The following is a 27,601-nucleotide window of genomic DNA, read 5'->3' as shown; positions in this document are numbered from 1 at the left end:
AGAAGGGATTATTCTTGATGACTTTTTGTAAAAATTAGAATATTCTGTATCTGCTCCTTTATTTATTTACTTATTTATGTATTTATTTACTTAATGGTGATGTTCCTGGGGCTTGAAATCAGGGCCTGCGTGCTGTCCCTAAGCTTTTTAAACTCAGGTTAGCAGCCTACCACTTGAACTACAACTCCAATTCTGGTTTTTTTGGGTGCTTAATTGGAGATAAGAGTTTCACAGACTTTCCCATGATCCTCCTATCTCAGCCTCCTGAATAGCTGGAATTACAGGTATGAGCTACTGGCACCTGGCTCTGTATCTAAAACCTCAGTGTAGCATTTTATAATCTTAAAGATCCCTTATTTTCTTGCTTTCTCTTTGGATGTCCATAGGCATTTTCTCTCCAAAAATCCATCTGTCTCATGTGCAAAGTACATTCACCCTGTCTCTAAAAGTCTAAATTCATGCTGCATTGGTTTATAATGTGCCATAGTGACAGCATCGATTCTAAATCCAAAATCTCATCTGAATATTGTTTATTGCCATTAGTTCCCAGTCTCCACCTCTAAGTCGTGTGGACGGGACAACATGCATTGTACACCCTAGGACAAAATTCCCTCTATCTGTGTGCCTGCAAAAGTAGAAAACAAGTCATCTGTTTCCAGAATATAATAATCACGGGCAGGCATAGGACAGCAATCACAGATATTTTGTCTAAACAAGGGAAATTGACAGATTAAAAAAAGGGAACAAGCCAGACACCAGTGGTTCACACCTGTAATCCTAGCTATGTAGGAAGCTAAGAAGTGAGGATTGCGGTCTCAAGTGGAGCTGTGACTCAAGTAGTAGAATGCAAACCTCGAGGGGAAAAAAAAAAGCTCAAGAAAAGTGCCCAGGTTTTGTGTTCAAGCCCCAGGATTGGCACACCCACACACAAAAATGCTAACCTACAATCGATAAATATTGGTCACCTGTGATGTGTCCATACCCTGCTCTAAAGCCAGAAAGCACAATGGCAAGTGAGAGAGACAAGACCTTGGTCCTTGTGTACCCGCTATATTGTAAATCCTCTGTAGTGTGTCTAAACATTGGCTTGGCCTTCTGGACATCTGAGCTGGTCGGCGAGGGAACAGGAAACGAGCTAAGGTATAGAGAGAAGTGCTGGTGAAATGTCAGGCCAGCTCATTGTCAGCACCTGCTTCAGTAAAAAATGGAGCAAGCAAAGTCCTATCTACAAAGTGTATAAAGTTCATGGAGGCCATTCTAAGAAAACAGTCCCTCCTACCCTAAAAAGAAAAAATCACCAAGAAGCTGCTGGAAGGAGACAAACACAAGAGTGGGTAACAAATAGGGAAATGTGGTCTAAGAAGTTATGGAGAGAGCAAACAGTCACTGCTTCTCTCTCATTTCCCCCTACCTCCTCTTTGTGAGGCTGTCAGAAAACACAGTAGACTCTCCGATACATCTAAGCACCCACAGTGGCAGCTGAAGAAAAACACCATAATCTCTCACCATCTTTCTCACCGTTTTTGGTAATTTTTGAGACTTCAGTGAATGGATAGCACTTCACATTCAACAGACAAGAACCCACTTTTAATTGGAATCCTGACTTTTCAAAAGTGTGTAACAAATTGATTAAAGAGTAAGAGTTAACACATCCATCAGGGGAGCTAAATACCTCATTGTGAGAATTGCTACTTACGGTTCAATGAGGGACAAATCTCGGCAGGTATTAGAATTTTCTTTTAATTTTTGACTGTGGGATCTGAAGAAAACGAGTGGTCTGCTTTGAGAGGTTCACATTGTACTAGCTTCTTCTTCCAGTCCTTTCCTGTGTCCTGGCTCACAGCCCAAAGTGGATTGACCCAACTTTAAAGGACCAAACAGGTTCTATTGCCTACCCTATTCCATCAGGCAGTGGAAAGGAAGGCTAATGAATGTGAATAACAGGGGTCACTTCCTTGACTTGGAAAGTTTACCAAGCTTAACTGGACGCCTCACCTCTGATGTCTGATCTAAGAAATACCCTGAAGGCTGCTAGTGGAATTAATTTACCACCTTAAAATGCTGATCTGACTCTATCACTCTTGTGCTCCAATGCCTTCCACAGGCTCTCTCCATTGCCAGTGAAGGAAAGTTCAGATTCCTCCAAACTCTCCTATCACCTTTTCAGTCACATCTTTCCATTCCCCTGTCCTTTTCTATTCTTGCAGGTGGTCTCAGCAGCTACATAAGGCTATTGATGGATTTCCATATATATATACATAAATTTTGTCAGTCGTGGGACTTGAACTCTGGGCTAGGGCACTGTTCCTGAGCTCTTCAGCTTAAGGTAGGTGAGTGCTCTGTCACTTGAGCCACAGCGACACTTCTGGTTTTCTGGTGGTTTATTGGAAGTAAGAGCCTCACAGACTTTCCTGCCCCGGCTGGCTCTGAACCACAATCCTCGAATCTTCGGAGTAGTTAGGATTACAAGTGTGAGCCAGCAGCACCGGCTGCCTGCCGCCGCTGCTGCCTCCTCCGCCTCCTCCTCCCCCTCCTCTCCCTCCTCCTCCTCCTTCTCCTCTTCATTATTATTATTATTACTACCAGTGCTGGTGCTTGAACTCGGGGCCTGAGCACTGTCCCTGACCTTCTTTTGCTCAAACTAGCACTCTACCACTTGCACCACAGCACCACTTCTGGCTTTTTCTGTGTATGTGGTACTGAGGAATCAAACCTAGGGCTTCATGCATGCTAGGCAGGCACTCTACCACTAAGCCACCTTCCCAGGCCCTGGATTGTCATATTTTCAAGGCACTGCTCATGGTGCATTTGTCTGCCACCCATCCATCTGCCTTCCTTCCAATCTGGATCTGTCTAAATTCTCTTCATCTTTCAAAGCCAGGCTTAATGCCTACCTATTTTTGAAGTCTCTTCTAATTCTCTCAGTTGAAATTAATCCTTGCCTTCTCTTGGCTAGCAGAGCACATGGTTTCCATTTCTCTAAGGACACAAGGCCCTAGATTATGGTTCTTCAGCTATGTCTCATCCCTGGCCGTGAAAGAAGGGATCATGTTGAAGTTATGTCAGCATCCCCGCCCATAGCCCCTCCCCACAATGCTTACCATTGGATAAATGAATCCAAATGGTGATGCTATGTGCACCTGTGACAATAGGTGTGTCAAATGTGTAGTTATTCAGCATAAGTGTTCACTAAAAGAACTCCAAAATAAATGGTTAGGCGATCTATACATACCTATTATAAACATATCTATAGCGATAACTATATAGATAGATATCTATAACTATCTCTCTCTCGATATAGTTATGTATATAATTAGATTTTACTTTTTTTTTGGCCTTACGAGTTTCATTTTGAAAAGGAATCATTACAGTCATTACAGTTGCAGTAACTTTTAAAAATAGACAAGAAGCAAAGGCCACTTCATCAAGGAGATGCTGAATTCTGAACCCACTGTCCACCTCTTCTAATAAAATATATAAAACCTATAGCTTTCATAATAATTTGCACTCTGGGCTATTGCACTGCAATTATTGATCCATCAATTGATCACACAACAGCTTGGGGGAACGCCACGACTAAACATGAAATCAGCACTAAGTGAGTTGCTTCCCATGTGAATACTCTTATCCTCTACTTGTGTGTGGAGAACAAAAGCCAAAGCACCACCCGAGTTCTGGTTGGGAGATCTTTCTACTGCCCTCAAGAATCTATATGCAGTTATAACGAACTGCCTCTAGCTTGGTTTAATCTTTTGTATTAGCTCATTAATGAGTCTGGATTCCTTCCCCATTTTCCATGGTATCCCAGTCAGGGACAAAGGCTCAGGCAGCAGGGGGCAGCTTTCCTTTTGCCTGACAACAATGGTCACTGGTCTGTCTGTAGCTAACAAATTCCATAGTTCTTTGAAGGTAGAGGCCATGGAAAGAGTCTGCCCAGCCCTAGGCTCTGCAATGCAAAATAGAGTTTAGGGAATTTGGCCTTTAAGCAGTGTTGTTGGCACCTGTGACATCACCCCAACAGCTGAGCATGACGGTGTCTCAAGAAAGCTCAGGAGCCTCAAGGCCTGTGAATTCTTTCTGCTCTATTGGCATGTGAAACACACACACACACACACACACACACACACACACACACATATTATATGCCGTTCAAAATCATTCTAAATACCTCCTGAAAGACATCTGCCAATAAGGATATCATGTCATCTGTGTTTTAAATATAGGAACCTCTCAACATCTTCAACAAGAGGGCAAAATGCAAAAGGAATGCAGATTAACTTGCCTTGAACTTTATAGCTCTACTTGATACAATCCGCTCATGAAAAGTCCTGGGACACTGAGACTTCTAACTTGTATGGTAAACTCTTTAAACTGTACTGCAAGGGCAGCTGGCTGTTTATTAGAGTTATCTTCTTAGGGCAGAGTTCAAACTTGGGAAAATCTAAAGAACTTGATTTAAACTCTCTCTCACACACACACATACATACATGATATGTATATGTATATGTATATGTATATGTATATGTATATATATATATATATATATTCTTCATTTTCCATTCAGGTATTCTGAGCCAAATTACATTTTAAATAGTTCAAAAATCTGTCGAAGTTTAGCTAGATATATTTTTCCAAGAATCTTTGGAATTTAGATTCTATTTAGAATTTTTAAATCATTTCAATGCTCCAAAGTAGAAAATCTGTGGTCTTTTCATTACTGCAATTGACAAACTGAGGGACAGAGGTTGAAATCACTTCAAAGGTTTTGACTTTTTGTTATGCTGACTCTACATACAGGAACAATATAAAGAAAAAGACAAGCTACCATTTATCAAGTGTCTACTACATCTTGCATTATCTCAAATACTTAGGTGTAGTAATCATTCAACGTGGATAGCACGCCCATTTCCCAGATATTAGGGAACTGGAGGATAACCAAGTGAAATAATTTATCCTAAAGCTAAATAATTCCAAAGTGGCATACATCTATTTGGTCCCAAAGGCTTTTTATCTTTACCCTAATATAAATCTATTAATGCTCTGACTTCTAAAACAGGGAGTAATGACTTAATAATTTTAGAAAACTTAAGAGCAGTGTACCTTATAATCTCCACATAGTCAAATGGTCCTTTTTAAACCTTTTAAACAAGGTGGAGAAGATACTTTACATATGTATCATTCTCCTTTGCCAATATTAGCCATAATATTTAAAGAGCTATTAGGTGATTGCCACATTTAGGGGATAACAACTTGAGTCAATGAAGGTTTAAGGAATATGTCTATTAAACTGGGTTTCCCCTATCATGTGCATGCGCTGCTGTTTGTGAAGCTATGTGCAGGGCATTTCACCTTACTACATTTCTCTTATTGCAGCTTACTGAGGTATTTTGGAATCTGATTGTGTTATCTGTGTCTTAGCTAATCACATTTTCCTGCATGCTATCACTGAATATTAGAAATACAATACTGGAGGCTGGTGGCTCACGCCTGTAATACTAGCTTCTCAGGAGGCTGAGATCTGAGGATTGCAGTTGAAAACCAGCATGAGGCAGGAAATTCCATGAGACTCATGTCTATTAAACTATTCCAAAAATAATAAAGAAGCTGGAAGAGGAGCTGTGGTCAAGTAGCAGAATGCTTGCCTTAAGCAAAAGAAACTCAGAGACAGTGCCCAGGCCCTGAGTTCAAGCCCCAGGACCAGCACAAAACAAAACAAAACAAAAAATATACCTCTATCTTCAGTTAAAGTCATTGTTAAAAAACACAAAACAAAATAAAACAAAACAAAAAAACCTTAGGCAACAAGGGCAAAGTACGCAGTAAACAGAGAAAGGCCTTTCTCCAGGCTGATGTCAGGTTTGTTAAGAAAATATTCTTCAGGCCTAACTAATTAACTAATTAGCTTCACAGTTATGGAACTAGAGGATTACTCTGCCAACAGTTCTTGGTACTCATTAGAAAGCAATCATGGAATCTCTGTCAAAAACCATACTGAAATTTAGACCTACCATGTCTCTATCATTTCTCGGATCCATAAGGCACACTCACACACATGGGGGAAAGGTCCTGGTCTATAGGGAGAAAGCCCACAGTGGCTCCTTGATGCTGAGAACTCATGTTCTCTATGAACCTAGAATTTTGCTAAAATGTGATACCAGATCCTTGACTTGAGACTTCCACAGTCTAACTGTGACCCTTATGGAAAGTAAGGCTAAGAATTGTGCCTGTCTCCAGTTTTTGGCTCCTGTGTTCATTTCAATGTTCCAAAGTTTATTGACATCATGAAAATAACTATAAGACTTCTCAATGCCCTGTATTGTTGTGTTCGTGTGTATGTGACATATCATAAAAGTAATGCTTTTAGTTTTTGTGCTGTTGTCAGATTCTTTATCCATAATACAGAATATCCTGTGAAGTAATGATATGGAAAAAATATGGACATTGAGTGATTCAAAATAAAAAAGACCACACTTTAAAACTCTTAAGTCTAGGCTGGAAATGTGCCTTAGTGGTAGAGTACTTCCCTAGCAGGCATGAAGCCCTGGGTTTGATTCCTCAGTACCAAATAACAGCAAAAAAAATCCAGAAGTGGCACTGTGGCTCAAGTGGTAGAGCGCTTAACCTTGAGCAAAAAAATAAAAATAAAAATTTAGGGACAGTGCCCAGGCCCTGAGTTCAAGACCCAGGATTGGGGAAAAAAAGTAAAACTCTTAAGTCCAGGGCATATGAAGTATGGTTTAGCTTTGACTAAGGATACTAAATAGAATTCTGCTAGAGATACTTTTAACTGTTGCTATGTGAAATTACAGTGGTTGCTAAGGGAAGGATCCTGTTAAGATTGACATCAATTATTACCATTTTATCTCCACTAAGTACCATCACTAAGTCCATACAGAATGTGGAAATATCCCTGGTAATATATTAAAATGGATTTTTTTTTTTGTTGGTTGTGGGGCTTGAACTCTGGGCCTGGGCGCTGTCCCTCAGCTCTTCAGCTCAAGGCAAGCGCTCTACCACTTGAGCTACAGCGCCACTTCTGGTTTTCTGGTGGTTTATTGGAGATAGGAGTCTCACAGTCTCTCCTGTCTGGGCTGGCTTTGAACCGCGATCCTCAGATCTCAGCCTCCTGAGTAGCTAGGATTACAGGCGTGAGCCACCAGTGCCCGGCTTAAAATAGATTTATCATTAAAGATTAGGTCTCAAATAACCTTGGGCATACATAGGAGAGGAACCAAACTTTGGATGGGTCAATTAATGAGATTGCTGCCATCCAAGGCCAGGGGTATCTGCTCTGCATATTAAAAACAAAGCAAAACAAAAACTGAGCCAGGCCCCAGTGGCTCACGCCTGTAATACAATCTTCACAGGAGACTGATATCTGAGGATTGTGGTTTGGAGCCAGCCCAGGCAGGAAAGTGTGTAAGACTCTTATATTAAAAAGGGGGGGACTGGGAAGATGGCTCAGTGGTAGAGTGTTTGTGCGTACAAGTGCGCATGCACGCGCACGCGCGTGCGCACACACACACACACACACACACACACACAAAACCTAGTTAAGTACAAAAGAATTTAGTACTTCTCACTTACTGGATTTTGTCAGAATCCTAAGGTCAGAGGTAATGAAACTTGAATGTGTTGACCATCAGGTTCAAAGAAGACCTTCTGAACATGGACCATCTGTTACTACCTCCAACAGAACTAATGCTATCACCAATCCATTCACAGTCTCCAATCTGGACTCCATTTTGACCAACAGTCATTTTAGGAGCTTTGCCGCACATTTGTGAGGACATTTGTGACTCTGTTATGTACCATTAATATTTAGCAGATTCATTCAATGAATGCTCAAATGAGGCTATGGCTTACATGGGATTAAACCTCCAATATTAGTTTTCAGAGCAGGCTGAGAGGGATTTTTTAAACTGTTTTTGCAGATGGAATTCATTCAGTGAAGAACTTACGTAGAACAACCAATATCTAAGGAGTTTTAAAATTCACACTGTTCTGGTTCAAATGGGGAGGGCCTTAGAACAACCCCCACAGCACCTCTCCCACGTTCACTGAAGAACGCAATCGGAATACATTGCCCTCAACAACTGAGTTTTTTGGCACACAAGCCCACTGACTAATAGGATGCTAATTTTGCCATTCTAGAAGGAGGGAGGAGGCAGAAGATTCATTATTGTAAGGTATCCAGGGAGGCGGAAGAACTGAGTTCTAGGGCATGAGTTGAAAGAATGATTAACACAATATGAACACTCCCCCCGCCCCCACACCGAAGTCATGTGACTCAGGTGGCTTAATGGATCCTGCTGGCTCTGCTTGATTTTGGTTCAGTGATCCCATCAAAGACCATCCCACCCTGAGCATCAAGTGCTCAGTGGCTTTAAAGAGGTGGTGGGTAGTAAGGTCTAGTACTTACAACCGAACCTAATTCTTATCTATAGTAACAGATAAGTCATTAGCAAATTCGTGCCTCCTGCCAAGCAGCCTTTCATTCTAAAGATGAAGTACTAAAGTATGGCTTCCTGTCATCATGCAGAGCACTGATTGCATATGAAAATGTACTTGTGGATTGCAACCATGTTCACATTATGCAAGAGCCTGGGGAAGCAGGGCAGTAGCGTTGATGGCTTTATTCCCCAGACCCAGTAATCATCATTTACCAGTAGTATGACTTTCTCTCTTGGTAAAATCAGATTAGACCTTATGAGACTGAACTGATGTAACTAGAGAAACTGACCAATAGTGAGGAGAAAAGTACCTTCAATCATATCTAAATTCAGAAATAAATTAAGAGCAGCAAAGACTGAGTCCTTTTTATTGGCAGATCAATTCCACTGTATAGCTGCTATAAGAAACAAAAAAAAGTAGACAGGTGCCTGTGGCTCACACCAGTAACCCTAGCTACTCAGGAAGCTGAGATCTGAGGATCACAATTCAAAGCAAGCCTGGTCAAAAAGGTCTGTGAGACTCTTTAACCACCAGAAAACTAGAAGTGGAGTTGAGGCTCAAAGTGAAAGAGCACTAGCCTTGAGCAAAAGAGCTCAGGGACAGAACCCAGGCTCACAACTGACGAAAGAAAGAAAGAAAGAAAGAAAGAAAGAAAGAAAGAAAGAAGAAAGAGAGAGAGAGAAAGAAAGAAAGAAAGAAAGAAGAAAGAGAGAGAGAGAAAGAAAGAAAGAAAGAGAAAGAAAGAAAGAAGAAAGAGAGAGAGAGAAAGAAAGAAAGAAAGAGAAAGAAAGAAAGAAAGAAAGAAAGAAAGAAAGAAGAAAGAGAGAGAGAGAAAGAAAGAAAGAAAGAAAGAAAGAAAGAAAGAAAGAAAAAGAAAGAGAAAGAAAGAAAGGAAGAAAGAAAGAGGAAGATAGGAAGGAAGGAAGGGAAACAAAAAAGTATCTATACATGACCTCATACTTAAGGAGCTATAAGCAAGACACATTTATGAATCTATCAGATTGAAAAGTTATCTCTGAACTTCTCAAATACTATTTGAACATATCTCTGTGGATGTCTGTTATAGATCAGTTCGCTACCTATAATAAAGGCTTATGGGGACAGAGACCAACCATTTGTAACTGTTTATTAAAATACTGTGCTATATTCAGCAATGGATAGAATAGATAATTTAGAAATATATTTATTTGTAAATCTGGTAGCCTATATGGTGCTAGAATTCCCTTTTCATAGAATCTGCCCTCCAGTATTTTAATGAAAAAAGACTATGAAAGAGTACAATACAATAATTTAAAAAACAATGTATTTCACTCTATTGTTCAATCAAGATGACCACAAACACTGCTACAAATAACATACAGGCTTGCAATCCAGATCATATTCCAATTTGGAGTAATTTAATTTCATCTGCAAGAATGAAAATACATGACCCAGGTTAAGCTACCTTTAGACCCGCATATTTCAAATATAGCAAATAATCATTTTTAAGAAATTTAATAAAAAATACGTGGGAATTCTTCTTGGTGCAGTGTTATTAAACCATACATAGTAATTAAGATATAAAAACACATGTTCTTCAAAGCCACTAGATGTTATAATTATTTTTCAGGCTATTAAGCAAAATGACATATTTTTAAAAATGATAAATGTATTTTAGAATGTATATACTAATACCCTTTTGCTTCATGAAATAACGTTTAGCTCTATAAAATCTAGGTGTGGTATTAAAAGGCAAATTCACATTGTCCTTTTGCGACTCAGAAATCAATTCATTGGCTCTTGTTAACATTCCTTGATAGAAACTGTCTTACACACACACACACACATAAACACACACACACACACACAGGAAATGTATATCACTAGAGTTTTGCTATGCTATTTGTATAAGAAAAAGTATGATAGGCACTAGAACATAATTCCATTTATGGAAGGTTTTTAATTTTTATGTGTGTGTGTGTGGATATGTGCCAGTTCCAGGGCTTAAACTAAGAGCTTGGGCTCTGTTCCCTCAGCTTTTTCGCTCAAGGCTAATGCTGTACCACTTGAGTCACACCTTCACTTTCGGCTTTTTGGTACTTAATTGGAACTAAGAGTCTCATGGGCTTTTCCTACCCAAGCTGGCTTGGAACTATATTCCTTAGATCTCAGTCTCCTGAGTAGCAAGGATTACAGGCATGAGTACCCAGCTTTTAATTTAAATTTGACTTACAAAAAATGTCTTTTAAAAATAAAGTTTAGATTGATATTTGTAGATTAGTATTTTCTAGGAACTATTGGATTAGATCAATGTTTTATGATTCTCACTGGTTCACTCACTTACTGTGAGTGAAAACAGCTTATTTCGGGTGTTTCTATCATGCCTGAGAACTAGAGAACTATTTCAAAGATTTTTAAAAAATTAACATGCTGAGAAATGTCCCATGTTACTTTCCAACTTCACTAAATAACTTATTAAAAACTTTAGGGTTGGGAATGTGGCTCAGTGGACGAGTGTTTGCCTAGCTTGCATGAAACCTTGAGTTTGATTCCTCAGTACCACATAAACAGAAATTGCCAGAAGTGGTATTGTGGCTCAAGTGGTAGAGTGCTAACCTCGAGAAAAAAAAAAAGCTCAGAGACAGTGCCCAGGCCCTGAGTTCAAGTCCCAGTACTGGCAAAAACAAAAACAAAACAAAAACCCAAAACCAAAAAAAAAACCAAAAAACAAAAAAACCCATAACACTTCAACTTTCTATTAAAAATTCATTTCTTCATTTTACCACAGTCCAACAGGGTTGTTATAAATATTTTGCCAGTGCTTACAGAGGGGAACAGAGGTGTAGACATTTCACTGACTGCTCTACATTTACATTTTTTTCTTTCATCATTTACCATCATTGAATGAATCAAAAATTTATCTACTGTGCATAACTCAAACCCATGCTACAAAATGCCTTGATTTCTACACCATATAACTTTGTAAGTAGTTTTTTAAGAATCATCCCAATTGGAATTTGGTGAACAATCAAACAAAAATCAGCCAAGTAACAAAACTATGCTTATGCCAGACACTGTTGGCTCATGCCTGTAATCCTAGCTACTCAAGAGGCTGAGATCTGAGGATCACACTTCCAAGCCAGCCTGGGCAGGAAAGTCCATGAGACTAATCCCCAATTAATCACAAAAAGCTGGAAGTGGAGCTGTGGCTTAAGTGGCAGAACACTAGCCTTGAGTAAAAAAGCTCAGGGACAGCCCCAAGGCCCATAGGTCAAGCCCCAGGACTGGCAAAATAACAACAACAACAACAAAAATAAGGCTTAATCATTCTTTGTTGCTGATTTTAGAGCTTCAGACTACACATATGATTATATTAGGTACTTGCAAACTGTCAAACCACAAATCAAGGTGTTTTTGCTACTTATACTTCTATACTTTTATAGATGCATCCCGCTAACATGTATGCCATGTGTTTAGGGAAAAAGAAAAGCACAGAGAATGAAACTGCGAGTCTGCAGTTTCTCCTAGTAAATATAGGAATTATGCCTGCTTTGCTTTCCTCTCCAAGCCACTGTGAGAGATTGATCGAATGTACCTAACAGAGCTTTAAGAAGTGAATTGTGCCCTGCAAATATGGCAGAAATATTATTTATATGAAACTACATGGTGGTTTAAACACGTCATCTATGCAGCTCTGGGTGAAGGAAGCTTAAGGAGTGATATATTTAAAGCTTTAAAAAAGTTTAATATTTTCCTAGCCTAATGTAAAGAGGGTAGAAGAACATAAGAAATGGGTTGGGGGAAGGGCAAGTTTAAGTTCCATTTGCCTATGCTACAAGACTGGTGGGAAGGAAAGAACTTGTGAAAAGAGGAGAGGTTACAAAATGGAAAGAGATGACCTGGGAACCGCGTGTTTTTAAAGAGTAGCAGAACAGAGAATAAAGTCACAAAACTTGTTCACAAGGGGGTACTGGGTGAAATCTTGACCTTGAGCCACAAATCACAGAATCACACGGCTGAAAGGAATCCTAAAAGGCCATCTTGTCCACTCCCCCAGCATTCAGCGGGACATTTCAACCATCCCAAACAGATGAGACTTTATCCTTCTTTGAATGGAAGGCTCTGACTGACACCAAATGGCAGGTATCGACTGTTGTGCCTCCAACTGTTTACAAGGGATGAAAAGGCAATTTCTGGAATTTTATTTGAACCTGAACTAGAATGGGGAGGGGGTGACAAGGAATGGCTCGATTTCCCATAGAAACAATACCGTCTTCAGTAGTTTAGGGACTGTTAAATGAACACTAACAAGAGACAGAAAATGCCATTCGCAAAACTGGGTTAGGGCCTCATTCCAGATACGAATGGGCACTGTTGATCGAGATCCAAAATTAGGCAATATGGCTAAATTGATAACACAGGTCATGCTTCCATCATAGTAAATGCATTGTAGTGGTGAGAATGAGAAGTGCAACATTTTAAGCTCTTGAGTCAAAAGATTTAATGAGAGAAATGTGTTTAGGCAGGAGTAATAACCATGAATAAATTCTAAAATTTTAGTCAGAAAAAACAACCACCACCAGACTTAGAGGATCAATGGTCCGCAACCTAATATGGGTAAGAAGGTATTCTAACCATTCTAGCTATGGACAGTCTACTGTCTACGCAGGAGCCTGGAATAGAATAACACTAATAAAGACAGAAATTGTTTTTTTTGTTTTTTTTTGGGGGGGGGTCCGGTCATGGGGGCCTGAACTCTGGGCCTGGGCACTGTCCCTCAGCTCTTGAGCTCAAAGCTAGCGCTCTACCACTTGAGCCACAGCACTACTTCCAGCTTTTTTTTTCTGCTTATGTGGTGCTGAGGAATTGAACCCAGGGCCTCATGCATGCAAGGCAAGTGCTCTACCACTGAGCCACCTTCTCAGCCCCTGTTGTTGTTTTTTTAAAAGAAAATTCCAGGACTGACATTGAGAACTTACAAGAGTTCAATTCCTTTCCTAATACCATACAATAAATCATCATACAAATTAGAAACCGTAAAGGATTTTTTTAAAGTTTTCATTTCTAATCGTGAGAGTGTTCCACATGATCTCTGGTTGAGGAGGAGGAGGAGGGAGGACATTCCGCACCTGTAAGCCTCCCTGGGAAAAAGCCCAGTACTGACCCTGAACCTATTCCCCTCAAAGTTACACTATGAGATTGTCAGCATGGAAATAAAGTTGCTTTATTCCCTAAGTGGATATGTTATTTCCAGGGCTATCAACAGCAACCATAATCTAAAAGGAGGCAGCTGAGGATTTCCAAAGAAGGAAGTAAAGAGTTATTTTGAGATATGTGCATAAATGCTCTTGCCAAAGTTCAATGAGATGGACACACATGGGTATAGAGGCATAGATAATGGATAAGTCTGTCTGTATTTGTAGATCTATAGGTTAAAAGAAGCTGGGGTAGGGAGTGGGGTTCAGAAAATAACATTATAGTCTTGCATGTACCACCCACTTACATATGAACTGAGGCAAGTTAATTTGTTTTTACCTTCCCATCACCAAAACTTTTTAGGCCAATTTAGTCAGGCAGTCAGTGAATCCAGATGTTTGGCAGGGCCCAGGAAACAACATCTGAATGATGGATTGTCAACTAAACTTACTGGATGTTTTGGCAGTAGGCCCCACAGTCTTTAAAGGTTTTCTGCCTCAGTTTCCTTAGCTTAAAAAAACACAACATTCATTATTTATCATTTACCTCTGAGGGAGCAATAAGTAGGATAACAATGGCCAAGGGCAACAATGATTCCTTGAAAAGAAAGATTCTGTAACAGGACTGTATCTTACACACAATCCCAGGTTGGATCTTTTTTCCTAAGCAATTACTGTTTAGAACATGAAATAACTTTGAAATATGGTTAAGTGGTATACAAATATAGCACATTATCATCATCACCATCACCACTACCACCACCGCCGCCACCACCACCACCACCATCATCATCATCATTTCTTTCTTTATGACATCTCTAAAGCATTGCACTGTCACATTGAATCATAGCCAAAAGTCAGTTTTATTTAAGGTCAGAAAAACTCTTTCAGCATGCAAAGCAACACAGATGAGAAAAATTATAAAGTCATTGTGGGTGTTTGGAGCCCAACCAATTTTAACAGCTCCGCTTAAATAGGTAAAACTTGTCTATCAATGAGAATTAATTGGTTGCTCAATGGTATTTCTATGGAAACTAATAAAGTTCACATATTAATTTACGATCAGAGAAAGTAATAATTTTAACAGTGACTTTCTCAATTTTGACAATCTCTCTCTCTCTCTCTATATATATATATAAATAATACCTCCCACTCTATGAACAGGTTTCAGCTTTTGTGGCTGAAAGAAGCAAGGAAAAGAAGAAAACAAATCAGGAAAGGCAAGAAGAGAGCCCTCAGTGGGGTATATAACCCTACACAACTACAAGAAGCAAAGAGCCTGGCATAAAGTGGTAAATCTCAAAAGCAAGTCCTATCTATAAGGAAAGGCCTTGGCAAAACCCTCATAACTACTTAATAAGGGCCTGTACATATAGTTGTGTGTGTACAATCACACCTAAGAAGGAAGGTGGGAGGGGGGTGGGGGAAAGAATGGGAAGGAGAAAGCTTTTGAGAGCTCTGTAATACTATTCTGAATAATATTTCTCAGTAGTATTCCCAATAGTATTCTCAATAGTAGTTCTCTCAGAACTAAAGCTCAAAGAATTTCAGTGATTTGCCTAAGGTTAGATTATCTGACAAGATCCAGAACTGAATTCATGTTCATCTGGATCCAAAGCCCATATTCTTTCTCCTATACCTGAATTCTTTACTAAAGGGGCTTGTTGGAAAGATTTTTAGTGACTTCTGGATCATAGAAACCCATGTCTGATCTAGTTTTCCCTTTTCTTTGAGGAAGATTCACCCATAGGTCTTTGATTTTTTTTCTTTTGAGTGCCCCTTCCCTGCTTGCCTTTATCTACTCCAACTTGCTATATTATTTCTATCTAGCTGGGCACATGGTGGCTACTTCTTAAGGTCTGTTATCAGACAGACTTAACAGAATCTCTCATTTAGGATTAGGATGATAGTGATTGGCTGTGAGGTTCTCTCCATTCATCAGTGGTGGGATCTCATTGGTTGAGTAGAGCTATCCAGACACATTAAGTTTGAAATAATTTGGAAGAGAAATGCCATCACTGTCCCCAGGGGAAACATGCTTGTCAGTACGGTCATACTGGGGGGGGGGGGGCTGGGAAGGTGGCTCAGGGGTAGAGTGCTTGCCACATGCATAAGGCCATGGGTTCGATTCCTCAGCACCACATAAACAGAAAAAGCCAGAAGAGGCGCTGTGACTCAAATGGTAGAGCGCTAGCCTTGAACTGAAGAGCTGAGGGACAGTGCCCAGGCCCAGAATTCAGGTCCCACAACCAACAAAAAACATAACAAAACAAAATACGGTCACAATGCAATGTGAAATCCATCCCTATTAGAAAACTCTTACAAACATGTTCAAAGAAACACCAAATTGTCATTGCTAAGCTTTCTATTAAAAAATTAAGTACAAAGTTGTACCCAGGTGCTATTGGTTCACGCCAGCAACCCTAGCTACTTAGGAAGCTGAGTTCTGAAGGTTGTGGGTCAAAGCCAGTCCATGCCCAAAGGGCTGAGAGACGTATCTCCAATTAACCATCCAAAAGCCAGAAGCAAAGCTGTGGCTCAAGTGGTAGAGAGCTAGGCTTGAGCAAAAAAAAAAAAAAACAACTCAGTGACAGTGCCTAGGCCCTGAGCTGCCCCAGAACCAGTACACACACACACACACACACACACACACACACACACACACACACACACATGCTCAAAATCATGGCAATGTGTTCATATACAAACTGCTGTCCTTGTATAAGGATTATAGTTATCATTAAGTTCTTGGGAAGCTACGAATAGAAAAAAGCCACTGGTGTCACAGCCCTCCAATTCATGAATCACAGGGTAGAAACACCATCACATTGACATTTCTGGTGGCTTTATTTTATTTTTTTAAAATTTTTTATTGTGACCACAAAGCAATCACAAGCAGATGGTACTACAAGCTTCTATTTGTGTCTTGTTACTAAACTCCTTAGGAGAAGAAAAAATTATGTGTTCAGGTCAGGGAAATCTGTGGGTGTCTATACATGGCAGTGAGTCAGAAGTGGGCAAGGGTGTGGTGAAATTGGACTTCTCCTATTTTGCTAGTGCTAGTGCAAAGTGATATATTCTCACTAGAAAGCAACTTGGACTCAAGCATTGATAATGTGCTGATCCCTCTAACCCGATACAAGTACACCACGTAGGTTTGGTTAGAGAAACGCATAAAGTGTTCTCTGAATTAAAAAAAAAAAAGAGTATTTTCTTTTTTTTTTTCCCTGTCCTGTCCCCAAGAGTATTTTCAAGATTAAAACACACCTAAGATTAGGAAAAAAAGCACTACATATGAAGAGATAACTTTAGGATGATGCAAAATTGGAAGCAATGAAAATGATCAGCAAAGCAGTCTAGTTAATTATGATGAATGGTCTACAGAATACTACGAAGCTACAGCAAATGATTAAGTTGAAGATGTACAGCAACTGAGAAAGTGTGTGCAACATACTGTTTTCTGAAGACCTGCAAAATTTGACTTCTAATTATGAAAAATGACTAAGTGCTTTTTCCGGACAGAAGAAAGAATATGTTGAGTAAAACTGCAATAGGTTAGAGGGACTGTGAGAAATAGTTTCCCTCTCTTTTCTAAATTGTCTCTCACACTGTGCTATTGCCATAATAATTTAAAAGTAGAGCAAAAGATGAGGGTCAGAAATCCTTTCTAGTAGAGAAACACTTTGACAAGAATGAATAACAGCTGCCTCTCCCAAAGCCTACACATACAGTTTGAACAGTGAAAAACTGTCCACCTGTCATTTTTCTTACCCTTTCCATTTTGGTTGAGTACACCACATACCTGGTTAATGTGCTTCAGTTTGTCAATGATTTGGCTAACCACTGGTTCAGGGCCCTTCATTTTCAGCTCATGGAGGTTGAATTGATTCTTCATTCCATTCCTTGCCGCTTTTTGACTGTACCTGTGAAGGTAAAGAGAAGATATGTCAAGGAAATTCCCAGCTGGGCACCGGTGGCTCACACCTGTAATCCTAGCTACTCAGGAGGCTGAGATCTGAGGATTGCAGTTCAAAGCCAGCCCGGGCAGGAAAGTCCCTGAGATTCTTATCTCCAATGAACCACCAGAAAACCAAAAGTGGTGCTGTGGCTCATGTGGTAGAGGCCCACCTTGAGCTGAAGAGCTGAGGAACAGTGCCCAGGCTGAGTTCAAGACCCATGATCCACCAAAACAAACAAACAAAAAACCAAGAAATTCCCAACTAAAGCGAAGGAGGACTATATTTCACTCTAATATTCAAGCTGACCACAAGATCTCATCAATGTTTTCAGACCATGAGATGATGCCAGGTAACATCCATTTATAGTGGCAAATAGTCTGCTAACAGTAAACAAATAGTCAAGCTCCTTTTCTTCTACATGTTGGGATATATCCATGACCAAGATCTCTGCTCTGACTGTGCTCTCAGTTTAGTGGGTTATCTAGAAGAATAAAGCCCAGGCTGGACGCCTATAATCCTAGCTACTGAGGAGGCTGAGATCTGAGGATCATGGTTCAAAGCCAGCCCAGGCAGGAAAGTCCATGAGACTCATCTCTGATGAACCACAGGAAAACTGGAAGTGGTGCTGTGGCTCAAAGCGGTAGAGCGATATAACCTTGATGGAAAAAGCTCAGGGACAGTACCCAGGCTCTGAGTTCAAGCCAACAAAAGAGAAGAGAAGAGAAGAGAAGAGCAGAGAAGAGAAGAGGGAGGGAAAGGAAAAAAGACTAAAGCCGTTTCAGGAGAGATTCAAGGTCTGGCCAGTGAAACATACCAAAAGGACCAAAACTTGACGTGTTTCCCCCCTCTACTCATCTGAAGGAGAAAGGTTCTTCTATGCTTTTTTTTTGTTGGTCACTTCCGGTTTTCTAGTGGTTTATTCGGTTTCTTTTTTTGTTGGTAGTGGGTCTTGAACTCTGGGCCTGGGCTCCATGCGTCAGCTCTTCAGCTCAATGTGAGTGCTCTACCACTTGAGGTACAGCACCACTTCCGGTTTCCTAGTGGTTTATTGGGGATGAGTCTCATGGACTTTCCTGACTGGGCTGGCTTTGAACTGCAATTCTCAGATCTCAGCCTTCTAAGTAGCTAGGATTACAGGCGTGAGCCACCAGTGCTCAGCTGAAAAGGAAAATATTTTATAGTAAAAAGCTCATGAAAACATTTGATTATATTTCTTCTAAAATGATACTGTAACATATTTAGCATATTTTAAAATTTATATTTGAAGCCTAGTGCCGGTAGGTGGCTGGGATCTGAGGATCGCAATTCGAAGCCAGCCTGGAGGGAAAAGTCTGTGAGACTCATATTCAGTATTTTCTCCCCAAGAAAAGGTGGAAATAGAGCCGTGGCTCAAGTGGTAGAGCACCAGTCTTGAGCAAAAATCTCAGGATCTCAAGGACAGTACATAAGCCCTGAGTTTAAGTCTCAGGACTAGAAAAAATAATCATAATTATATATACACACATTCATATACACATGCATACGTGTGCGCTAAGGACTCCGCTTCTTACACGGGCTTTGGTGGTGGTTGTGGGGCAGTACCATTAAGCCCTAAATCCAGATGAGAATTCCTGTCAATTATGGCAACCATAAAGTCACTCTGTTACTATCTCCTGTGAATAGCACACCTTAAAAGTAACAGTATTGTATCGCAAATAAGTTTGACTCACACACGGGTCAGATAGCCAGTGCCTGGGGGTAGCTCTTCAGTCGTCTGGGACTAAGGAAGTCCCAGACGACTGAAGAGACTGAGTAGCTAGCAGCACCCGCTTATATAGTCGTCAATGGCCCCGCCCACAACCGAAGCACACAGATTCTGGCGCACCAAAAAAACGAGTGCGTGGGTTGCGCAACGTTACCAGATTATTTAGTGTGTCCTGCTGAAACTTCGGGTGGAAAACTTTCCCTAGAACTTCTCTATCACTAGAACAACATTATCTGTGCTACTGCTTGCCTGCTGGTGTTAGAAAATGAACAAGTTATATGGTACTATTTAGCCTGCTGGCGGAAGCAAATGAGTTCTGTGATCCTGATCTCACAAGGTCTCACAAAGCATCGCGATACCTTGGCCCTTAGCCTGATGGCGGAAACAAACGATGAGTTCTACGTCCCCGGTCCCGCAAAGTATCGCGATATCTTGGCCTTCGTTTCAGTTTCAAAAAATGAGTGCATAGTTTGCGCAACGTTTCCAGATTTAGTGTATCCCGCAGAAACCTCGGATGGAAAACTTCTAGAACTTTCCTAGAACTTCTCTATCACACACACAAAAAAGAACTTCTCTATCAGTAGAACAACCTTATCAGTGTTACTGTTTGCCTTCTGGTGTTAGAAAATGAACGAGTTATACGGTACTATTTAGCCTGCTGGCGGAAGCAAATGAGTTCTGCGATCTCGGTCTCGCAAAGTATCGCGATACCTTGGCCCTTTTTTCAGTTTAACTTTGACCTTTACTTGGGGGAGGGGCAATAGTTTTTTGATTGAGCAGCTTTTTATCCAATAGGCAATGGGTTTCAGCACCAGCATGGGGGAGTGGAGGGCAAGAGCGCAGGAGAGGGAAGGTACGTGGTGAATACACAGATAACCAATCACTTAAAAAATGTTTATATAATATTCTCTAAATATTATTCACAGCCTGATAATACCAAACTCAAGCTTTTTTTTTTTTTTAACTCTAAACCGATGCCTGAGACACAGGCCTTACAGATAAGGAGATTAAGGATCATTATAATCTTCTGAAATACACTTCAGGAATGTGTCCCTAAACATATTTCCTTAGAGTCGTTCATATCAAAGCTTGCCAGCCATTTTTATGGCCACTCCTACAAAATAAGCATTTTCTTGAAGTTTATTATCAATCATCATTGGCATACTATAAAGGCATGCTAACTTAGCAATTTTGCTCTACACTCCCTATTCCAGAACTGTTATATTAAACCAAGTTAGTTCCATGGCTTCTGGTCCAATAGTTGTTTCTACCATTCAGAAAAGCGAACTGTTATATTTTTCTTCCAATTCTTATCTTCAAATCATGGATAAGAACTACACATTACCAGGACTCAATTAAAAAATAATAATAAAAGAACGAAGAAAAAAAATATAAAAACATTAGGTTTAAAAAAGCTTGCCAAACTTTCTGAAAGTAGAAATAGCATCCACTGTTACACTCTATCCATGTGCTATTTAAATCCTCAAAGGATGTTAGTAAATTAAGCATGGTTTCTGGTTAGAGAAGTGTTGGGAAGAGTTGGCCTGTGACTAAGACTGAAAACATGCATTTATTTAATTTACTTTACAAAACAGTAACCCACAGTACCACTCCAATGGGTGGTTTTCGTTGCTAAAATTTACTAACTCTATTTTAAAACTATGTTCTTTCACCATTCCACAAGCATCTCCATAGTCTCCAATATCATTTCTCCTGAGGGGAACTACAGCTCTTCCAGAACCAATCAGATTCATCTTTACTCCATGGCCCAAGCAATTGAATGTACTGTGGCCACTGTTCCTTTTCTATCTGTTCCATTGGCCAGTCCTTGAGGTCTGAGACCTCTGTGAAGTTAGAAGGCGCTTGGTTAACTCTGTGCTCTGTTGTTTCAGCCAAAGTATCACATGGTAGTACTTCTATTCATGTTGGAGGCTTTTCTGTTCCAGAAACATATCCAAAAAGAAAACCTGCACAATCACACGAATTCTCCTAGCAACCCTGTATTCTGCCCTTTTACACAGATGAGGAAACTTAAGACACAGAGAAATGAAGCCACTTGCCTAAGGCAAGTCTGGATTGGGGTTAGTTGCAAAAGTTTGTTCTTAACCAGCTGCCTGGTTTCCTAATCACAATTCTCTTTCCTTAGCGATAACTGATGCTAGGGAAATCTGTGTCATTTGTTTAGCACCCTGCTCCGTTGCAGGAGTTCTTTGCAGTGCTTTACAAGGCGTTTAGTCTACTCAAGCCCAGGTACTTGGGTTTACCCTTTCAAAGGCCCTTGGGTGTGCAGTTTCTTGTCTCAGCAGTACTATCGTATCATCACACCGTGAAATGTCTGTGCTCTTAGGATAACAGGTTTTGAAGTTAAAGAAATAAATAATCTACCACCCCCACCTCTTATGCCAGTAGACAAACACACCAAAGGTGACATGGAGATTTCAAATCTCTGAGGACAGAAGGGCAATGAATGTAGGACAATGTTGTACATAAAATCCTCCCTCTGCCTTGTCACTTTGCTTGGCTACCGCCAAGCGAGATTGGTGGTGAGAATTCATCCTCAGGGAATTTCATATCACACGCATGCGCTGAGCTCCAAGTCCACAGGGAATGAGTTAAGGGGTGTCTCTATAGTTTCAAGTTAATTAATTCATTTAGCATTTCATTTCCACAGGCTCCCTCTGCGCCACTGAGACACAGTTCAGGACAGGCCTTGAATGAGGATGAGCCATCAGAGCCAAAATTCCTCTCCTCCAGTTCAGCTACCTCCCCTAAGGGGGAGAAGTGGAGTGAGGGAGGGGGGAGGCAGGAATGGGGACACTCATTAGCCATGGGAAATTTTGAATGGTGGCTTATCTGCTTAGTAATACTGATCTGTGATTTAATTAATTGCCCTCCTCTCAGCATACTGCCTCTCTTCTGGAGCTTTGTTAAGTTTCTCACAATGAATCCAGGCCAATGGAGAAGGAAAAAAGAAATGAACAGAAGCGTCTACCTCCACAATCTCATGTTTTCTTAAGTGGACACGTTATGGTGTGTGAGAGTGGAACGCGTGGTGACTTTCTTCCCATCCAGCTCGGATCTATTTAGCACAAAAATGACTGCAATAATACTAAGAAAACCCTATTTGTACAATGAAAAGGAGGACATGCTTTCGCCCCCCACCCCTTTTCAGACAGATTGGTTAGGGCCTGGGAGGTGGGAGGGAGGGAGGGAGGAGGGGAACCTGTGCAAAAGCCATAAAGAGAAAAGGAACCTAATTAAAACAGGACATCTGGGCATGCTTGTCTTGGGACAGTTGAAGCAAAGAGAGCACTTGTAGGAAAGGAATAGAGTCAAACAAGCGTAAAATGGGCAAGCTTTTCTTCCTGTTTCTGCGCTGGCGGAGGCAGCAAGGGTGTCGTGGAAAGAAATCAACGAATTCAAATGTGGCACAGTGGAAATGGAAGTGCCCTTACAACTCTGCTGGTCCAACCCACTCACTGTGGAGACGAAGAAGCTGAGACTCACTGAGGGATTTTGTTTTTCTAACACGTCAGTAGCACAAGTTTCACACTGAAAAGAAATCTTTCAAGGAACCTTATGGGCATCTTGCTGTATTTTATCACTATCAGTACTCATGCGGGACCAGGGGTTATTATGAAATTCACTTTTTTTTTTCTCACGTAGGTATTAGAATGGTGACACAGGTTTGAGGGTGAGACTCAAAAGGAGTAGTAGCTCCGTACTAAAAATATGTCATTTCACAAAAGTTGACATTGCTGCGTGATTAGATCGATGGCTAAAAATAGGTTACAGATTAGACATTCTCAGATCGCCATCTTCTGGAAAGACTGAAGCATTGCATGTCTACTTATCTAACCAACAAACTGTCAGTATTTCCTTGGAGAATATTCTGGCCACAATAAGCACTGTGGGATAATTTAAATAACATAAATAGCTTTACAAACAAACTAGAACACAGGGTAGAGAAACCATATTGTTAAAAGTCTCTTCCAGAAAATGTTCATTTGTTTATCTAAGATGCAGTCTCAATTTATATAAATGCACAGAAAAATAATGCAAATATGAAGAAAAATATCTGGGATTTGTAAATACGCTCAACAAGGAAGACAAAAACTTGTTTCTTATTTACTTAGGTGTATATTTAAAGATAATTATTTTTTCACAATTGTTAGCATGACCATACCAATTCAGGGCAAATTTTAGTCTGGAAAGTTCTAAAAATAGACAGAACCATCATATGCTAATACATCCTTGTGTTTTCAAACAACAGCATTTTCGTTAATTAATTACAAATAGATATTTGGTAGAGCGAAAACAAAAGCGAGAAAAGAAAACAGGGGAGAGGGGGTGAAGACAGCTCCATCTAGATCTCATTTAGTGGAAATGAGCAATAAAAGAGAATAAATACATTTGATTCCCATTTTTAGCCTAATTTCCAACGTCACTGTGAGCAGATTGCTTTTGGAATAGAATCAAGAAGTCACTTAAACTTAGTAGCCAAGAACGAGAGAGTGAAAAGTTAACATCATTTGGATTTTTCTCTGAAAAAACAAATTGTACAGAGAAACCTGGAAGGAAGAATTGCAAGATAGGCAGAGATGAATTTTGAAGCTAGTTAGTGAGAATAGATATTAGGATTGTAAGCCAGGGCAAGATGGGCTGGCACAAAGTTCTCATTAATGTGTGTCTTTGAGGGAAGCATGCAAATGAGGAGAGGACTCTGACTATATTTAACTCTTCCAAAAACAGAGAAATAAAAATATACAATTCAACCTGCTGAGGATCCCAACGAAAAGCCAGCTTGGGCAGGAAAGTCCATGAGACTGTTATCTCCAATGAGTCACCCAAAAGATCCAGATAAAGCTGTGGCTCAAGTGGTAGAGTGCTAGCCTTGAGCAAAAACCCAAAAACAAAAAAGAAAGAAACAAAAAATTCAGGGACAGCACCCAGGTACCTGAGTTCAAGCCTCAGAAAGTGTGCATGCGCACTCGCGCGTGCGTGCGCGCACGCACACACACACACACACAAATGCCATTCAATGCTCAATAATGCCAGAGGAAGTAACAGAGCAAGGAATGTGATCCTAAAGGACTATGATCTGTCCCACTGAAATTAAATCAAGAGTAAATGACATAGCTGCCTCATGCTTGCTAGGCTGGCATGATGATACTGAGCCATGTGTCCAGCCCTATTTTATCTTTCACTAGTTATTTTATGATGCAGTCTCACTTCCTGTCCAGCATACACCTGAGTAGTAATCCATCGCCTTTTAGAATTCCTGTTACATTGGGATCACAGGAGCATATCAACTTCTGTGGAGATAAGTTCTGGAATTTTCTGCCCCGGCTGTCTTAGCACCGCAATCTTCCCAATCTCAGCTTTCCATGTAGTAGGCATACACCACAACACTGATCTAGGGGTTGAGAAAGGGGTCTCACAAAGTTTTCTGTCCCGGCTAGCTTCAAATCATGATCCTCCCCTTCTCAGCCTCCCAAATAGCTGAAGATCACAGGTATGAGGCGCTGGTATCTGGCTTAGTTTTTATAAAGTTGGAACTCTGTTCATTAAAACTATGAAAATTAGAAAGATTCTTTGAGGTCATTTAGTTCCATGTCCTCTCCTCAGAGATGGACACAGTGGGACCCAGGGAGGCCAAGCAATAGACATTCAAGATAGTATGGGCACCCCGCATCAGCAATGGAGCTGTAACTCCCCATGAATACGGAACAGTTGACAACAAGGTCACAGTGAACTCAGGCTACATACCTCAATAACATAAGTGGGCATTATGGGAGCAACATGTTCTAAAGAGTGATCAAGACTGGCACTGGTGGCTCACACCTGTAATTCTAGCTATTTAGAAGACTGAGATCTGAGGATCACTGTTCAAAGCCAGCCCAGGTACATGAGACATTTATCTCCAATGAACCACCAGAAAAGCAGAAGTGGAGCTGTGGCTCAAATTAGTAGGGCAAAAAGAGCTCAGGGACAGCGCCCAAGCCCTGAGTTCAAACCCCATGACCTATCAAAAGAAAAAAAAAGAGTGATCTAAAATTCTCTTTTAAGACATCAAATGAGGCTACAAATAATAACATATCTTTTTGCAACTCTGGGGATGGAGCTCAAGGCCTATACCACTTGAGTTACAGCACATTTCTCAGAGGCTGAGGTATGTGGCAGAAAGAACATTGGGCTTAAGACATAAAGATTCCACCAGCTACTTGAATGACTTTGATTTTGGTGGTGGTGGTCCTGGGGCTTGAACTCAGGGCCTGGACAGTGTTCCTGAGCTTTTTTGCTCAAGGCTGGTGTTCTAACACTTGGACCTACAGCTCCACTTCCGGTTTTCTAGTGGTTCATTGGAGTCTCACAGCCTTTCCTGCTTGGGTTGGTTTCGAAGTAAGATCCTCAGCTCTCAGCTTCCTGAGCAGGTAGGATTACAGGCGTGAGCCCCTAGCACACAGCTACTTCCGACAAGTCATTAAAGCTTGCTGAGCTTGACTTTCTTCATCTTTAAATGGGAATAAGGCTACTTCCTTTGCTTTGAGAATGAGTTGGTATAATGAATCAACTCAGATGTCCTCATCTGAGACACATGTAAGCTTGAAGTAGAATCTTCTCTTGGGTTTCATTTCAAGTTGGCTAATAGCACAAAGCCTAGGGTTTCTCAGTGTTGTTTGCATTGCTTTGTGGACAACAAGCTGTCAAGGGTTCTCCACAAAGTAGAGACTCTTTTCATAGCAAGGGGCACTGATGACATATTTAGAATGCTAAACATTCCTGCCATTGCTCTCTTATTGGCTCCTCTTCCTTTAGCCAAAGTCACTAACAGACATCCAAGATTAGGCTTACCAAGAGTCTGAGCCAGGGGTGACAAAGACAGAAAGGTTTTTAGCAAAGCTAACTCACCTGTCAGGCCTCAGGCTCTGGGATTAGCGAAAAGCCACACCTCATTCATGTATTTGGACTGGGACTCCAGTGTTCAGGCAGAGCATCCTCTTACCTAGTGACATTTCATGTCTTTTTGGGCTGTATGTCTTAAAGTCTGTTTTTTTTTCATTTGTATTTCCCTCTGGTCTACTGTCTTCTCTGGCACACAGTAAGCACTCAATCAATGTCTGCTGAACTAGCCCAAGGTGGAAAGATAAGAGCCTCAAGAGACTTTCTTGCCTGGGCTGGCTTTGAACTGTGATCCTTAGATCTCAGTTTCCTGAGTAGCTAAGATTACAATGTGAGCCACCTGTGCCAGGCTCCTGAGACTTGTATCAAAAAAAACAATACAAAAAAAAAACTAGAAGTGGAGTTGTAGTTCAAGTGGTAGAGCACTAGCCTTGAGCAAATAACGAATAACAAAGGGAACCAGAGGTGCACTGAAGTGTTAGCCACGCCTACTCCAACAGCCCCCACATTACAGGCAGCCTCAAGTAACCCCACTCCACACACCAGCTCAGTTGCTAGAACAACTGGTCTATTGTATGGAGATGCTAAGTAAGCAAGAAATGACTCTCCTTGATTATAAAGTAGATGGGATTCCAGGAAAACTTTATGAAGCCAATAAAAGTGATTGTAAAGCACTTGGTAAAAATCTAAAGTGCTACATAAATACTTAGTAAAAACGCACAGCAATACGCACAAGGACCACGAGGTCAAAAAACAAAAACAAAAACAAAACCAACACCTTACCGAAACTGTCTAACCTAGAGGGGCTTAGAAGAAAGAGAGTGAAAATTATCTTCTTCCCTCTGGATTTCTCAGCTCCTCTAAATTCCCAGGCTCTTACCTTCCCTTCAGCCCTCTGCACATCTCTCAATGTGTGTCTCTCGTCATTGCTACAGCACTGTGCTGAGATGGGACTGTAATTCTCATTCTGGGCAGTTGTGTCAAATATGTGGAGCAACAGACATGGAATTGGATTTCTTTTGCTCACAAATCCCATTGGAGCTATAGGGAGACTATTTTCAGATTTAATTATGTGATTCTCACCCCAAACTCTCCAATATCAGAAACCGAGAATAAGTCTGCTGATATCTCCAACAGCCCAGCCACCTGCTCCCCTAGGGCCCCTGACAATCTGTGGAAGAGTGAAATGAAGAAGACACTGCTGGCCTAATGCTGGTGATTGTACCCTGGGGCTCTTTTTGGATTACTTCCACCTTGGTCTCTTCGGGAAGCCATCAGGGACCCAATTGGAAATGCAAAGTCATGAAGAAGCCTTTATAGCATAATCCCTCTCCTTGCCAAATAAACAAATCTTCATCCTAGGATCG

The 27,601-nt window shown here is 40.7% G+C and overlaps 1 protein-coding gene across 1 annotated transcript in view; it reads right to left on the bottom strand.

Annotated features, from left to right (window-relative positions):
- The window catches only part of Gpc3 (glypican 3), a 401,301-nt gene that overhangs the window by 92,345 nt on the left and 281,355 nt on the right, over nt 1–27,601 (bottom strand). Inside the window, exon 6 of the mRNA XM_013018171.1 lies at nt 17,431–17,551. Coding sequence (XP_012873625.1) covers nt 17,431–17,551 — 121 coding nt within the window. The remainder of the gene's footprint in view (nt 1–17,430; nt 17,552–27,601) is intronic.

Source organism: Dipodomys ordii, unplaced genomic scaffold (assembly GCF_000151885.1).
Source record: "Dipodomys ordii isolate 6190 unplaced genomic scaffold, Dord_2.0 Scaffold38, whole genome shotgun sequence".
Lineage (NCBI taxonomy): Eukaryota > Metazoa > Chordata > Mammalia > Rodentia > Heteromyidae > Dipodomys > Dipodomys ordii.
Note: the sequence above shows the minus strand (reverse complement) of the source record. Positions and strands in the feature narration are given on the sequence as shown.